Below are 16,469 nucleotides of genomic sequence, written 5' to 3' on the forward strand. Positions count from 1 at the left end.
AGGCTGACATTTAAGAGAGGAACAGCTAGCCCTTCTGAATGCCTAATAGCTGTACAAAGTCCACATACGAATGATTAATGGATTGCTGATATTTGTACAACTCTGATTGAGAAATACTCTCTGAAAACCCTCCAAAAGGTCAACGCAGCTTCAGAAAATGCTTATTTTTTGATAAAGTGACAGATCACAGAGACGAGCTCTTCAAGAGATGAGAAAAAGGGAGAGCAATTAGAACGTGACTAGTTCATTCTGATTTTGAAAAAGCCCAAATTAGATATTTCAGTCAAAAGATCTTGATTATTTTGGTTAATTAAGCAAGTTTTGGTCTAAAAGGGTACATTTATGTGGCATTTTCTAGCAGGAAAAATGAACAGGAGTTTAATAGGCATTACTGCATGTGCTTTAAAACTATTAATGAGCAGAATGATGATTAAAAAGGCCTGATTCTCAAGGAACAGGTGCTCAGCAATTACTGGGAAAAAAAAAATCAGGCCAATTCATAGGCTGTCAATTTGGCATTCAGATCCTCTCCCCACCCACTCCTACCCACAAGTTTACCCCAAATCATTAACTGGTTTAAAAATTCTTGGCTTGGTGCAGTATAAATAAATACCAGAATTGTCTCCTGGGCTTTAGTTAATCATCAAAGTGTTTTGTTTTAAATAACACTGGCCATTTAACGTGGCTTCTAGTCCACCATCCCACACAGAAAATTTTTGAAATTTACATTTCTGCAAAGGATAAACCCTCACCTACCCAACTATCTTTTGGTTACTTCTCATAAATACCTATGAATATATTGCAAGAAGTTTCCATTTTCAGTTGCTCAGTTCACTGCTGTGTGCTTGTGGCTCTCGTACGCTCATCTATTTTGGAAACATCCACAAACCTGAGCAGAGCACTTCTTGTCAGAACTACTACTCCTCACGAAAAGGAATAAAACAGCAAAAGGAAAACACAAAAGAAGCAAAAAATGATCTGCTGAACTCCTTAATCTTCAGATAAAACAGGTTAAACTTAAGGATTTGCCTTGTGTAATAACCCTCTCATTTGATGAACTTTGCCAGTAATCTCCAGTTTGTCAAAAATAGCTAAAAACAAATAGAAAGTTTCCAGTTTATTTTAACCACGAGCTCGATGGACTTTTTTTTTTTTTTTTTTTTAAGTTTAGGGAAGTGAATATTTTATTAAGGACAATAACTACTACTCAACTCTAGGCAATCTGCTTTAGCAGGAGTGTAGGACTATATGATCTCCAGAGGTCCCTTTCCAATCCCTATCATTCTGTAACTACATTTCTGATGGAGGAAGAAAATGCATGTTACTAAGGATAAGGAGGGAGCAAAACAACTCTATTATCTCAACTTATACCTGTTTAAGCTCTTTTGCTTCCTCCTGAGAGATCTTCTCATGCTCCTGTAGCTGAACCTGGTCATTGTCCATCCCCTCTCTGCCTCCCACTGGAGAGCTGGGCTGCACCACTCCTCCCAGGAGTCCTGTGGCTGAAAGAGAAATTCCCATGGTCAAAGACTGCCATCTCCTGTAAGGACAGGGAGCACAAGTGTAGTACCAAACAGGCAGAACTCTGCTCTGTAGCAGTTTGCAAGAGGACAGGCTCATTCAAATATACCAGACTCATCCTTGCTTTTTAAGCCAAGTTCTCCCAGGAAGGATTCAAGCTGTGTTTTGTACAATGCCCAAACTGAAGGTGAGCACACTGCTGAAAGACCATTCTTAAAGGCAGCACCTGAAGAATGAGTTCATTTGGGGCTGCGGGCATGCATCTGAACAGACAGCAAGCAGCAGCAATGCACTCCCAATCAGATAAATAAAGAATCTCCACCCGCTGCTTCTTTTTAATCTTTTTAATTAAAGAATTTAAGAGTGATGGACTACAGACAGAGCCAAAGAGTCAAGCCGGTGAACCCCTGAAGCAGAAGGGCAACACTGACGCTAACAGCCACCCCCAGCTAAGCAGCATGAATGCAGTCCCTGGTGTAACATGCCACCTGTCCTTTATTTAAAGCATCAGCTCCTATTGCACTATCTGATACTGCCCAGTGGGGTAGCAGGGACGTGCTGCAAGGAAAGGTTGTTATTTTTGATGCAGATGGGTGCTAAACAGCCAAGACGCACATCTTGGCTCCTAGAGGCACTCCAAACATCTCCAAAGCACACCCACTTAAAGAGGCACCGAGAAAGAAGGAAGCTAAATGCTACCGCTGCCACCTGCAAGCAAACAGCCAGACCTGCACAGGACAATGACAGCAGATCGTTGGGACATCAGGCCAGAAAGCACGTCACAAGTCAGAGCTCCCTGCCAGGCCCAATAGCTGGTGCCCAGCAGGCTGGCTGGCTGACAGCATTCACCTAACTGCCTTGGGTAGTGTTACTTCTCCATGAAAACAGAGACAAAACCTAAATCAAAAGTACCAAACCTTAAATCCCTCTCAAGTAATTACTGCAAGCTCCTAATCCCGGGACATGCTCAGTTATCAGTCTGAGAGTCACTGAACTCAGACACCGTCAAGGTTTAAGACAAGCAAATCATTCATTGTACTAATGTTACCCTGCGTAAATGCTCTTTCTGCTTGGAAGGGATAGGAACTGGGCACTGAAAAAACACTGCTTATGGTATATTATTGTCATGGGCTCCCTCAAAGGGGAAAGTGGGGAGGGAATGACAGACTTTCCTACAGCAGCAAACACCCAGACAAGATTCTGCATGGTTCCTATCAGCTGAGTGTCCCTGCACACTAATTATTTCATTAAAAGCAAAAAAAAATCTATCCATTTCACTCCCATTAATGTCCGAGGACAAGAACAGGAGGGGGACATGACAAAGGCACACAAAAAGAATGGAACAGCAGAAAGAGATCTGGCATTTCTCAGCAATTTCTAGTGACAAACAAAAAAAAGGGAGGAGAGAGTGAATAAAAAGGCAGAAATATTTAAAAAGCAGTAAAGCGATTTCATTTAGCTTTGTTACATCCAGCTGGGTTGCAGGGCTTGCTGCCTCCCTCCGAGGAACTAGCAAAGTCATCAGAATGAAAACACAGTCGCTGTGGCTAAGCAGGGAAAAAGCAGCAGCTTTGAAAGGGATCTCAAGTTGTAAATGCCAGTCTCCAGCTATAGGAATTAAGACAGCACCCCCCCTAGACTGCTATAGTGCAGTCACACTGTAGGATTTCTTGCAGCTCTTAATCTAGGGGAGCTGTTATCACCCATTAGTGGTGAGGGAAGTACTGGAATTAATCCATCACAGAAGAACCTCTGTTACAAAACAATCCTTTCTGCGCTCCCTCCAGCATTAAAACACTCCATGCAGCTTGGTCCAAAAAAACAAATAAACAAACGCAGTCAGGAAAGAGGTGCAAAGTAGCTAAAAGCCGTTCCAGATAATCTAGTGTGTATAAGAACAGGAATTTGTGAAGTGTTTAAGTGACATCAAGCCAAACCTCTTAGGAAAAAAGAGTTTCGTTGCACGTATTTATACAAGATGTGCAATAAGCACAGCTTTAAGGCAGGACTTGTATAAGCAGACAGGATCTGGAGATTACAACAGTTGGGGAAACCGTTCGTGTCCCTGAGCTGCACTGCCAGCAGCAGAGAACACTACCAGCCACTTTGCTGCACCTCTACTGCAAGGATACCTCCCCTGTACGTCTCTGAATCAACGTTTGCTATCTGAAATCACACGCACAATTTATGTGGACTCAGAGGCAGGCGTGCATGACGCGGAATACTCCCCCCCCCGCTTTTAGCAGCAAATCAGATAAATAATAACCATCATCATCTGTACTTGCAGCATGTCAACAGCCATGGAAAATAAGCGCTGGGTAAAGCACAGTCTGTGACTGCCATCTAGTGACAGTGAGCAGGCAGTGGCCGTCTCCAGGGAAGGAACAAACAAGGGTTTTGGTGGAGCTGCAGAAGTCAGGATTTCCATAACCTCCCGTTTTCTTTGCTGGCATTTCCAAATTAAACAGCCAGAATGCAGGTGGGGGTAGGAGAGCAATATCCTTGACTCACTGACTCAGATGCAAACAGAGTAGAGCAGTAGGGAAATTAAGCACAGTAGGGCTGTATAACCAATTATTTTATGTAACCAGTCTTAAGACCATCAGGAACTGAACACCAATTTGCTGGAATAACTCAGTGCTTAAGAAACCAGCAGGTTGTTTTTCCTCTAAGTTGTTGTGCCAACACTTCAGTGCCAGATGCCCAAAGACTGACTTCCCTAAAAATTAACAAGCTTTTCCAAGCTATGGCCCTTGACGACTCGTCAACAAGAGAACATGATCCTCCCTGCTGAAATCCAGTTTTAGCTTTGTGCATAGAATTAGTCTCGTCTATTGTTTCAGTCTATGATTTTTTTTCTTTTTTTTTTTTTTTTTTTAATTTACTGAGAATAAATCCACCCGCTGGTTTGCTCTTTGGTCACTGACAATTAGGGGAAAAAAAATGGATTCAGACATGTTGACAGAAGTAAATTCTTCACAGACAAACACTGACCAGCTTGCCAAGTGAATCCAAGTTTGGATGACAAGGAATGAACAAAAACATAATCCTCCCAGAATCTTAGAAGCAGCAGTAGCTTAAGGATTTCCATTCTTACTGAAGGAGTAAAGGAAGTGAAGGAGTTGTAGTCCCTCCTGCATTTTTTTACAGTGATTTAAACTATGCCTTCACCTGATCTGAAACCTAAAATCTCCTGAAACCAAACACTGGAACTCCTTAAATGAATATCATGTTTATTTTCACTTGCTAGAAACCAGAAGTTTTCTCTCGTAAGTTATGTGAAAACTTGCTGGACTGCGAGTTTGTTGTAAACCTTTTACAGTTAACTGAACAATAGTTTTATTATAAATGATGCTTCCTGCTGCAAACTGCCAAAGGAAAATAGTAACAACAGAGGACTCAGAAGCACGCACTCAGACGAGGAGAATGGGTTTCTAACAACCCTTCCCCACAGAGTAGCACAATGCTGAACTGGTGACCACTGGAAAAAGAACGACACCGAAGTTAAAACGCAGCCCAGGAGCTGAAACTCAAATTAAGTTAATCCTTTCACAAACCGGTGTGGAGTTGGTGAAAACACCAGCTGAGACTACAGCGTTAAAGACAGCTTGGCATATTCTAGTTGTCAGGCCCTCAAGAGACACCTCAGCTTCAGCATCTAGAGCCACAGGTTCTGCTAGTGTACTTGGGAGAAAGTAAATCCAACCATACTCAAATGTCCCCAGCACTTCTGTTAGCTCTAGCCTCACCCTTGCCCTCTTGGCAAGAGGGCTCGAAGTCAACTAGCAGTTATTTCTTATGTTTTGTTACCAGTGTGGCCTCACCACTGGGTTGCGGATAAGACAGGACTTGCCTTATAAGCACTACATACCATTCAGAGTTTGAAAGTCACTTAGAAACATTGGATACTAGCAACAGTGATTATGGATGGATTGTTTTATCCGTCACGTACCTGCTTGCCAAATGGAGGTGCCAAGATCTACCTGAGGAGACTTCCTGGCACCAACAAATCCTAGGGCATCTTCTAAAAACTGTATCTTCTTGCTAAACTGCATCTCTAAGACCGAGATTGCTTCTGGCATCTTTGCTGACAAGAGCCGGTAAGAGGTGTCAGGCTTCCCAATAAACCTCTGACGGACACTGATTTCATACGGTGTGTGAACTTTGATATCGTCCACATCCTTCGATTCAAACCGGTGAATGACCTGAGAATTGCAGTCACTGATTTCCAGGCCAGAAGCGAAGAGCGTGAGTTTTCCTGGCTTCACATTTGAGTCTGTTCTGTGGGTGATAATAACTGGAATTCTAATTATGATTCCTTCCTGGTTCTTCAGATCGGAAACTGTGGCAGTTTCCTTTGGCTTCGTTTCCAGCGGTGCTTTCCAGAGCTTGCTGCTAAACGGCCACCAAGAAGGAGATTCGAGTTCCGTCAACAGCCTAGCGAAGAGAAGAGAGTGTTAGAAGGGAAAAAGCCAGTAGGAAGGTCGTGCTACCCATCAGTTCAAAGCAAAGCACCGCATACGCGAAGATCTCTTAATACTGATTCCAGCCCTCTGCTGTTTTGCTTCTCAATCCTACTCGCGTCTTACCACGATCCATCCTTTTTCAAAAAACAGCTTTCCTTTATTTGCTAACACGCTGGAAAGCGGTCCCAGAATCTCACCATTCAGAAGTGAGAAAGCCGACTTCCAACTGGGTTTATTCAGGCCAATTTACGACCATTTGTTCTTCAGCTAACACTGCCTCTTAGCTCAATGTTTCCACTCTTGGCCATCATTGCTGCTGCCTTTTTCTACTCCTCCCTACCTCCGTCCCATAGGCTGATGCCACTTTTTGCTTTGCCCCCAGTCCCAATTCCCACTGCCAGGTCAAACACAAATGAGTACAAGGCTCTGAGCGTTGGCTCTCAACAGCTGCAGACAAGAAAGGCATTATGTGTCTTTCCTGTACACCTAGAGGGAAGAATCTATGAGATGCTGGATATGATCCCTCTGCTGCATTTTCTGTCAGCTTGGTGCATTATCCTTTTATGTGGTACTGCCCCAAAAAAGGATCGATATCACAGATCTCACCAGGTCTATGCTTCCCAAGCAGCCTTTCCACTGGAAAAAAAAAAAACAAGGAAATGAGTGAAAAGGGTTTTTTGGTTTGATTTGGTTCGATTCCACTGCTCTAACAACCCTGCCAATGACCAGGCAGGTGCCACAGTAGATGCTCCTAATGAAGCCAAACTAAGTGTAACTTAACAAAACATTGTCCTCTTACTAAAGAAGAATGTTTACTGTCATAAAACCTAGAGACACAAGCCTTACTGGACTGAAATATAAAGTATTTCTGCTTCGTTGCTGTTTTGGAAAGTCAGCTTTATTTAATTTGCTCAGAAGGTACTGCTTGATATAATACATATCACAGTGATGCTCTCAAGATATTGTTTATAATGATTTCATTTCCGTGAGAGAATTAGAATGGTTCTACAAAAGACTTTGCAATTTTTAAATCCTGTTTAATCTGGCTGCAAACACAGTCTATAATCTGAAACTAGCTGAACCCCTTGTTTACTAGCCAAAGTTATGCACCAGTTCCAAAGCAGAGCTACTTAGAGAAATCCATCTGCAGGGAAAAGAAAGCACCTTGGGAGTAAACCACATAGAGAGAGGCAGAATGAACTGCTTGAAGAGTATATTCCCAGCTAGAGCATGGACATCAGATATTTATGTTGACAGCATGCTAGATGAGTAATGGGTCTGGGAGCTCTCTGCTGCCCTCTGAAAATGCTGTGACACTCCTTAAAGGAAAAAAAAGACATCGAAAGAGACGTAGCAAAGTTCTGCAATAACAGAATTTGAAATGGCACAGTGTCACAGATTTAGGGCTGAATTCTGAAACGAGGAGGTTCAACTTAAGTTCAGTATGGAGAAAGCCTGAAAAAAAACCCTCTAAGCTCTTCTAGCTCACATCATCTTCCAAATTAAAAGCCATGCCCTAACTTACGTGTCGTAACAAAACAGAAACTGTCCTGATCTCACTCCTACAGAGCACAAAGTGCGTTTTCTGGCCTCTTAGTGAATGAAGGAGTTAGAGCAAGGTACTCCAGGACAGCGACAGCTTATGCCTGTGTCCAAACCTATGAGAAGTCATTAAATTCCTAATGCAGCATAAGTTTGCCTCATCACATTTACTGTGAGAAGAACGCACGTGCGTTCACTTGCTGAGAACAGCTGCAGCGTGGCAAATCTAAACCTCTATTTACACTGTGGTAACTTACTCTTGATAGGTTTTAGCCCTAATTTTTATCCCTTTATCCCCTCACCCTCCCCTCCCTTCCTTTCCCGAGGGGCCAACATCCTGGCTGTGCTATGTCTGATTTACAGTTGAGGTTTCTCCGTTGTGCAGCCCTGACAAAGGCTCCAGCCAACTTCTCTGGCCTTCCATGGAGGAGTCACCTCCCCCTGCATCAACAAACGAGCACATCAGTTTTTATATACAAACGAAAATTTGCAACCAGAGTACCCTGTCCTCCAATAGCAATATATTTTAAAGGAACCAGTTTATTTTTGGTCTTTGGACATCTGCTGGCATGTCAGACTCAGCTCTGCTTATCTGCGCACAGTTCCACGGAAAGCAGCTGTATATACCCAGGCACACACAAGAACAGAACTAATAATCCAAAAAAAAAGAAAAAAAAGCCCACACATACAGGCACATCAAAGTTTTAAACATATGAAAATAGAAAAAGGAGCCGAGTTCGTTTTATCGAAGACAACCCCACCATATTGGTGTTGCTATTAAAACCTTTAACTAACACACACAGAGGTCTGCTCCCTCTTAGTACCTGTCTGCACAGAATCTTTCACACATGTACAATGGCCCTGAATGATCTCATCCATGTACTTATTTCTCAGCAAGTCAGAGTCAGAGACATGAGATACATCTGCATATTTACTTATGTTAGTAGCCTGAATTAGCCAACGTGCAACAACGTGCCCATTTTCTACACTTTTTAGGAAGATGAAGATGTCATCAGTTTAACAGAAGACACTGGGTCAGGGGTGGGAGGGGGAACGGATTCATTGAATGAAGCTACATACACAAACACTGTGTTAGAAAACAAGTGTTAGAATCCCCTAAAAAACACGTGAAAGGGAAACTAGCTTGGTTTTTGACTCCTGGACTTTGTGATAGTCTGTGAGGAAACTGGCTCAAATCTACATAGTGCAGATGAAATAAAGCATCGCCTAACATTTGGTCGAGGGCTTCCTTTATTTTTCCTTCTTTTAAAATCGAAGCATTTAGCTTTTCAGATTCATGAGGACAAGCAAGACCTCCCAATGCATCTTAACCCAAAATGAAGCCTTCTTCCAAAAACAATGAGCAGCTATTTATTTTCCTACACTTTGTTTATTGCCACAGAACTTTAAAATCTGTTGCTGAAGCTTTCCGTTATCTTGGCTTTTCATTAAAGGGCAAGGGGAGTATCACCAGAATCAATGTGAAATCAACACTTTCCTTGAGACATGATATCTTTCTAAAAACAAATGCTTCTTCCAAGAACAACTAGTTTGAACTTTTAGCGTGTTTGTTTCTTTATGCAAGTGTCAGAGCTTCCACAAAGACACTCAGAGCTACAAATCTTCAAGCACGACACTACTATTAATCCTGCTGTCTATTTTGGACTGCTGTTGAGTCCAACTTGCAGCACACACAATAGCATAGAGCAACTCACTTTAAATGGTAATCATTAATGATAAAGTTGAAACACTCTGTAGCTGAGAACAACCACTTACTATTCATGAGTTCTGCAACAGCCAAAGATACACAACATCTCAGGTGTTCTCCAGAGCTCCTTTCTGTTGCCTAAAAGCAATGCTTAGACATTGTTTTCAGAAAAACTAGCCATGGATGCCTGAGATTAGCACAAATATTCCATCACTGCAGTCCATCTACAGCCATTTCCCTGACTATATCTGCACCACAGTCCTCACTGCTGTGCCTAACAGCAAATACAAAGCCCTCAACCACCCACACTCTGCATACAAAAGCAGCCTCAAGAGTTGACTTCTATGCACAGAAAAAGGAATACAGTCTCCCCAAACCAAAGATTATTTTGGGGCTGTCTCCTGATCACTCTAGGAAACTACTTCCAAGAAGGCAGCCCTCCTGCCAACATTTCCTCTGAAAAGAACCAGAAAAGCCTAAATCATGGTTGTGTGTTCACTGTGTAACAGCAAAGCAGGCTGGAAAAATTGGAAAATTAACCAAACTTTAAGTATTTTTCATGTATGTATATTCTAGGACACCTGATAAAAGCATGAATTCCAGAATGTGGCATTCAGCAGGAGCATTAATTTGTGTTATTCCCCTAACTAGTGTTCGATTTTCTCAAAACAAGACTCGTTAATCTTTTGGAGATCTACAACATTTCTGCCAACCATCGATGAAACTCAGAAGGGCTTGAGAAGTGATCTGAAGGACAGAGGATGTCTACATATGGAAATAATTTCTCCAGGGAGAATATTAGACAGGAGGAAAGACAGAAATACAGAAGCTGTTGCTCAACATCTCAGCAAGAACTACATCAACAGGAGACCATCACAGGCTTAAACTTCCACTGCAAATCAACACTTTAGTTTCCTAAAGACTTCTGTGGCTCTCTTTTATGGCATACAACCCCACAGCTACTACTTAGCTCAGGAGATGCTGCAGTACCATACCTGTCTGCCACATCCATATCCCCTTCGATCTTGTTGAGTCCTCTCATGATGTTATCAAACTGCTCGCCCTGGTAATGCAGCACTTTTGCTGTGTCCTCCAGCCGTTTCTGTGACCCAGTCAATAACCCAGTCAGTTCCTTTCCTTTTGTTGACTGCAAGGCTGCTGCTTCTGCTCCTGCGCCTTGACTTGACAGCAACTGCTCCCTCCAGAAGTGCTCGAGGATGTTGAACACCGCATTTCTGCTGGGCTGCAAAGAACTGAACCAGTGCTTGGTGTTCTTCTCCAAGATGGTAAGAGAGCTGAAGATTAAATTTGAAGATTCCTTCTTGATCTCGCTGATACTTGAAAGATGGAAGTTGACCAAAACCTCCCCGGTCTTGTCAGCTGTAAATTTGATCGCAACAGGGGTCAGTGAGAGTTTGCCAGAGACCCATTGCTTGTTGGTGTCCAAGTAGTAAGAACAAGGCCAGCTATGGATATGTATGTCTTCGTTCATCAGCTCGCTGTTCAGATCCTCTTCCACAGCAGCAACGCCTTCAAAGCCAGAAAAAGAAACTAGAATGAAAGTGGATCAAATCATGCAAGAACTCTTAACAACATACAAGATGTAACATTACGCTCATAAACAACGAATCCAATCCACAGCTGTAGCTTCCAGGACGTTAGTTATATCCTTTTGAGTACTTACACAAAACAGATTTGGAAATTGCTGCAGATGGTTTACAAAATTCGGTAACCATTCCTAACTATTTCCCTCTAAAAAAAAAAAAAAGCAAACAAAAAAACCTCACCCTTTCTGAACAGCACTGCCAGTAATATCATCCGCTCCATAACAGCACTGCCTCCCGTACTAAGAACATTCTCATCACGTTTCAGCACGTGACTTACAACAGCATCATCTTCAAATGACCACTGCATTAACTCACTGGATATTGCTCTAAGGGTGGGTGCTTTCTAATTTGATTACTCCACGTTCGTGTGCCTACGTTCATGATTTTGCATGGAGGAGAACCTACCGATAACAGGAATACACGCAGCTCTCACCAACTTTGAGTCTTTCACATACCTCTTTTTACAGGAAAGCTATCACATAACAAATCTTCCATTCCCCACCTAATCACCATATGGGACAGAAAGAAAATCCAGAAAGTATCAACACGAGGCCATCAATACAATCCCACGACAGTGACATGAAATAACTGGTCCTTCTCCTCCCACTGAGCTATCAACACTCAGTTGACATATTCCCAGACGAAATCACAAATATACCCAGATGAAAGAGATGTCATAGAGGTATGGGAAGAGGTGCTGCTGGCCTGGCACATGGAGTAACTCAGCAGGTACGACAGCAGAGCAAGCAGCACAACAGGCAGAGACTTAGAAGAGTCAGCAGAACTCACTGCTCAGCTCAGAATGAACCAACAACACCCAGGGCAATGGCAATTTCATTACATCTCTGACAGCCCACATTTTCCTGGGAGCTTGTGATCCTACTTGATGATGTAAAGTTAATCCCACAAGGCTTGCTCACTAGTACCTGGAATCCCAGCAGACAAACACAGAGATGTCATGTGCTTCAAGGCCTGACCTGGTTAAAGCAAAACAATCTCAAGTCTGGAAGGGCAAATTAAATGAAACATATCTGGACCTGTACCTCTTCCCAAATTCCCAAAGAGTCAGATTGTTTCTTGCAATATCTCCTTCACAGTGCTAGTTTTCAGCATGAGTATTTCAGACCAATTATATTCCACAACTTAATTCCTTGTGAACAATCATTACATAATGGTGATTTAATTACTGGCTTATTCATTCGTATTCTTCTCAAAGTCATGAATGTATTATAGTATAATTTACAGAATGGTATATAGCATTATCACAAGGTGCTCAGTTCCTCAGATGACACAATAAATGAAAAGTTAGAGCTCTACAAAACCCCTTGCCAGACTGATATGGTGTATAATTTCTGTAAGGATAACTGACAACTACATCAGTATGTGTACAAGAGCATAAAAGTTACATTACTATTAAAATCACTGACACTTGAAACTAATTAATATTACAGCTTTGTTAACTAGGAATTACGAATTACAAACATAGATTAAGTTTAGCTGCCTGAAACTGCCTGGATTTGACACTGACTTCGATTTTTCCAATTTGGTAAAACATTTTCAGAGATATCATCACCTCCTTCACTGATATTACATAATCAAAGATTTGAAATTGTCACCCACCCAGTACGTCTGTAAGACAGCATATACACTTATGCAGCAGTCAGCTTCTCTCAGAAATACTGGTAACTAATATGACAGCCAACAAAAAGTAAACCAAAATAAACATCTCGTATTTCGTCCTCAAGCTTCTCACACCCTGACAGATTGCAAGGCTAAATGAAATTTACAGAAACAAACAACACATCAGCAGCCTCCCTACCCATCAAGAGTGTCATGTTTAGGACCAACCCCCACCATCACCCCTCAGTTTCAAGAGCATTAAACTCATTACTGTTGCCTTTTTCTGATAAATCCAACTACCAGCACGCTGCCCACAAGAAGCAGTTTCCCTGAGGTGCTATTTTACAAGTCATATATAAAAATAATAAAGAAATTGAGGCACTGAAAGATCATATACATTGCAGAGGACCACAGGAGGAAGCTGGAAGCAAAAAGGATGTTTCTTAGCTCTCGCTGCTGGGACAGGCACAGTAGAACAAAGTGTCATCTGGAAAACAACTCCTAAACCATCTTAACATTAACAGCCATCTTCACAAGGCACAGCCAAGGCAAGGAGAAACTAAACAAGCAACTCTTTAAACTTGTGTTTAAATCCCAGCACATAGCCTGTTTTCACAGGCCGAGTTCTACAAACCACCACCAGCTCCCAGTAAAAACAGCATCTGAAACCTGCTCATTACAATCGTAAGAACGCATGCAGTCTCGCAGCTGTGCCATTCAAGTGTACTTCTGAACCATCTCTCAAGCTCCTTACCTCTATCTGTAGCTGCAGAAACCTCAGACAGCTTTTTGGGAACTGCAACTTTTACAAATCTGTCCATCCGTATGTAAAAATGTTTTCCTTTTTCTCTTCAAAGCCCAAGAGAGCAGGTGAAAAAAAGTTATATATCCAAAAGAGAAGGTATGTTTGCCCCTGGATCTAAGAGTAAAAAAGTCCTCTCAGACCAGGGGAAGAAACAAAGCTGTCACTTGACCTGTGTGTATATATATACACATGCGTGCCTTGGGTCACATGATCTTTGACTCACCTGAGAGCTCAGAGACTCTGCCTGACAGTCAGCTTCTTTTCATGCCTGAGGCCAGAATTTCCAAACAAAAGCCTATCTGGTAACTAAATCTGTTGTTTCAGTACATTTTTCCCCAAATATAATCATGCTTTAACTAGCAGTGGCTCTGCACAACTTAGTCCCCCCACCCTCTCCACCTCAAAGAAGAAATTTAAACATGGGATAAATGAAAATGCACATGAAGAGAACCAAGGATTATTTTATTCAACAACAAACAAAACAGATATCATGGTGCACAACGTTGCTGCTGCTTAAAAGCATTCAACGGTGAGCTATTAATTTAACACAGGACTCCGTGGAGTGTTAATTAAAATGCGTGACAAATTTAAACAGCATCAAACAAAACTAAAGATGTGCACAACCATCTGAAGTTAGCTGGAAAAAAAGCATTATGTATTTACTTCACCTATGATGCTGGTATATTGCATCTTTTACATCTCTGATGTGTACTAACCTGCAGTTATCGTTTCCGAGCTGCTAAAAATACTGTCATCCTAATATCTTTGTAACTGCTCTCCTTGAGCCAATATGAAGGAAATTTCTACTTGGCCATCTCATAAACCAACTCTTGATTGTATTTACAAAAGTTATAGTTCTTAAACAGCCTCTTTTTCTAGGTAGCGAAAGAAGGGGAGCCGCCTAAAATGATTTCACAATCAACTCTTTCATATTTTATGAACAAACAGAAGTTTGACTACCCAGGCAGTCTCTCCCATCAGCACATTACTCACATTCTGCTCCATCTCTGACACAGCAGCCCTTCACACTGAGTGCACTACCACACACAGAAAGAACTAGGATCAGCAGCAATGATTATTTCCAACAGTGTCACCACAACATTGCCTAAATTCTTTAGCTAATACATGAGTGGTGGCTGATTCTATAAAAAGAAGGTGACTCACCTTCTCTTGTGAGGTGCTGTGAGATCACTTAATGAAATGCAAGCATTACTAATTGCCCCAGGTGTGAGGAGCTGCTACATAGGCACTGAGAAGATGCTGTCAGCTCACAAGCAGAACACCATCCCTTCAGTGTGTCTACCTCAGAGCCTCCAGAACTCAAGTCACAGATTCCTCTCATCTTGCTAATGAACTGCAGAACACTTCTCCACATGTCTCTGGTGTATTGATGTTTGCTTTTGGTCCTCCTTCATAGAAGAGCTCCATAAGGTCAGTATCTTTGATGGTTTACTCCCAAACTGTATCATCTCGCAAATGACAAATTTTATCAGTTCTATCAGCTCAGCAACCCTTCTTATAAGAACACTTTTAAGGACAGTCAAACAGTGAGTCCTCCTTTTTAAATGAAAGGTCTAAAATGTTGCTCCCACCAAGCTTGTAACTTCACAATTCCCCTAACAATGCTACAAGACACAAGGTGCTTTGAGGTGATCCTCCCAGAAATAAAACAGGCAAAGATTAACGGTAACTCTGTACTTGAGAGATTCACCTCCTCTCACTTCAGAAGACCAACAGATCCCCACTGAGGGATGGCTCCAGGCTGAGGGGCTTCTCCATAGAATATCCCGAGTTGGAAGGGAGCCACCGAGCCCAACTCCTGGCTCCACACAGCACCACCCAAAATCAGATTGTATGCCTGATATAAAGCAGCTCTCTTGAAGACCAGAATTCCACAAAATCCTCCTGCACCTAATTAAATACAAGCTGCCTCACTTCCCACATCAGCCCCTGCACCACCCATACTAACACTCGCATTCCCCTTCGATCTCAACTCCTCAAAATACTATTTCAAAATACAGCCAGACTTCTACTTCCCAACAACCGCTTCTTCTTCCTCCCAAGGCCACAGAATCATTAAAGTTGGAAAAGATCACTAAGATGCCCACTAAACCACATCCCTCAGTGCCACATCTCCACAGTTCTTGAATGCCTCCAGGGACGGTGACTCCATCACCTCCCTGGGCAGCCAGTGCCAATGCATTACCACGCTTTCTGAGAAGAAATTTTTCTGAATAACCAACCTGAACCTCCCCTGGCACAACTTAAAGCCATTACCTCTCACCCCATTGCTGTCAGCTGGGAAAAGAGGCTAATCCCGATCTTGTTCCAGCCTCCTCTCAGGCAGTCGCAGAGAACAATAAGGTCTCCCCTGAGCCTCCTCTTCTCCAGACTGAACAACCCAAGATCTCTTAGCTGCTCCCCATAAGACCTGTGCTCCAGACCCTTCACAGCTTTGCTGCCCTTCTTTGACCGTGCTCCTGGGCCTCAGTGTCATTCTTGTAGTAAAGAGCCCAAAACTGCAGACAGTCCCCTGCCCCCCCTCAGCAGCGAGACCTTCTCTCTACCCCCCCTTCCTCCCATAGCTCGCTCTCTTCTCCTTCCTGACTGCCATCTCCAAGGCTCGCTATTCCCTTCCCTACATAAAGCTGGACCTTCCAGAAAAATACATTTCCCTCCCCTTCTCATCCCCTTTCCCACTCCGAAGAACAGTCTTCCCCCTCCTTACCCTGAACACAACACAGCCACCTGCAGACCCAAAAACAGCACAGCAGATGGGGCTTGGAACACTATGATCTTGAAGGTCCCTCGAACCCAAGCCTTTCTGTGAGTTGTTCCACAGATGACACCCTTTTCTTTCCCTCCTCTACCACCAGACGCAGAAGGAGATGAAAACCTTTCTCAGTCCAACACTCCTACGCCAGACTCCACTACAAACCTCATCTCTCCTCCTGCCACAGCTCTATGGCAAATCCCTACACCTCCCCTCGGCCAGAGCCACCTCCTCCACGATTCCTACCCCCCTGGGAGGTAGGCCAGACCCCCATCCCACCCAACCCAACCCCTCCATCTTCATCCTCTCCGCCCGAACTGCCCTCCCTACACCCTTACCAACCACCCTCCTCCTTCCAAACCCCGGCTAAACACCTCTCACCTCCCCACCTCCTCCCATCCCTGCGCAGCCCCAGCCCGGCCCGCAC

At 43.0% G+C, this 16,469-nt stretch overlaps 1 protein-coding gene across 12 annotated transcripts in view; it reads right to left on the bottom strand.

The window, feature by feature from the left end:
• SNAP47 (synaptosome associated protein 47) overlaps nucleotides 1-16,469 on the bottom strand; it is a 118,718-nt gene that overhangs the window by 102,168 nt on the left and 81 nt on the right. For 6 of the 12 annotated variants that reach the window (XR_002435855.1, XR_002435854.1, XR_002435856.1 and 3 more), the window contains 3 exons: nucleotides 10,233-10,767; nucleotides 5,474-5,958; nucleotides 1,372-1,502 (listed from right to left, as the gene is read on the bottom strand). Coding sequence is in view for 9 of the 12 variants with exons in the window: in XM_021388726.1 (XP_021244401.1) it covers nucleotides 1,372-1,502; nucleotides 5,474-5,958; nucleotides 10,233-10,729 (1,113 nt within the window). In the remaining 3 variants the exon portion in view is untranslated. Of the gene's footprint in view, nucleotides 1-1,371; nucleotides 1,503-5,473; nucleotides 5,959-10,232; nucleotides 10,789-13,218; nucleotides 15,406-15,546; nucleotides 16,307-16,469 lie in introns of those variants that run through there. The other 6 variants (XM_021388724.1, XM_021388725.1, XM_021388721.1 and 3 more) reach the window with 5 other exon arrangements.

This window comes from Numida meleagris, chromosome 2 (genome assembly GCF_002078875.1).
Source record: "Numida meleagris isolate 19003 breed g44 Domestic line chromosome 2, NumMel1.0, whole genome shotgun sequence".
Classification (NCBI taxonomy): Eukaryota; Metazoa; Chordata; class Aves; order Galliformes; family Numididae; genus Numida; species Numida meleagris.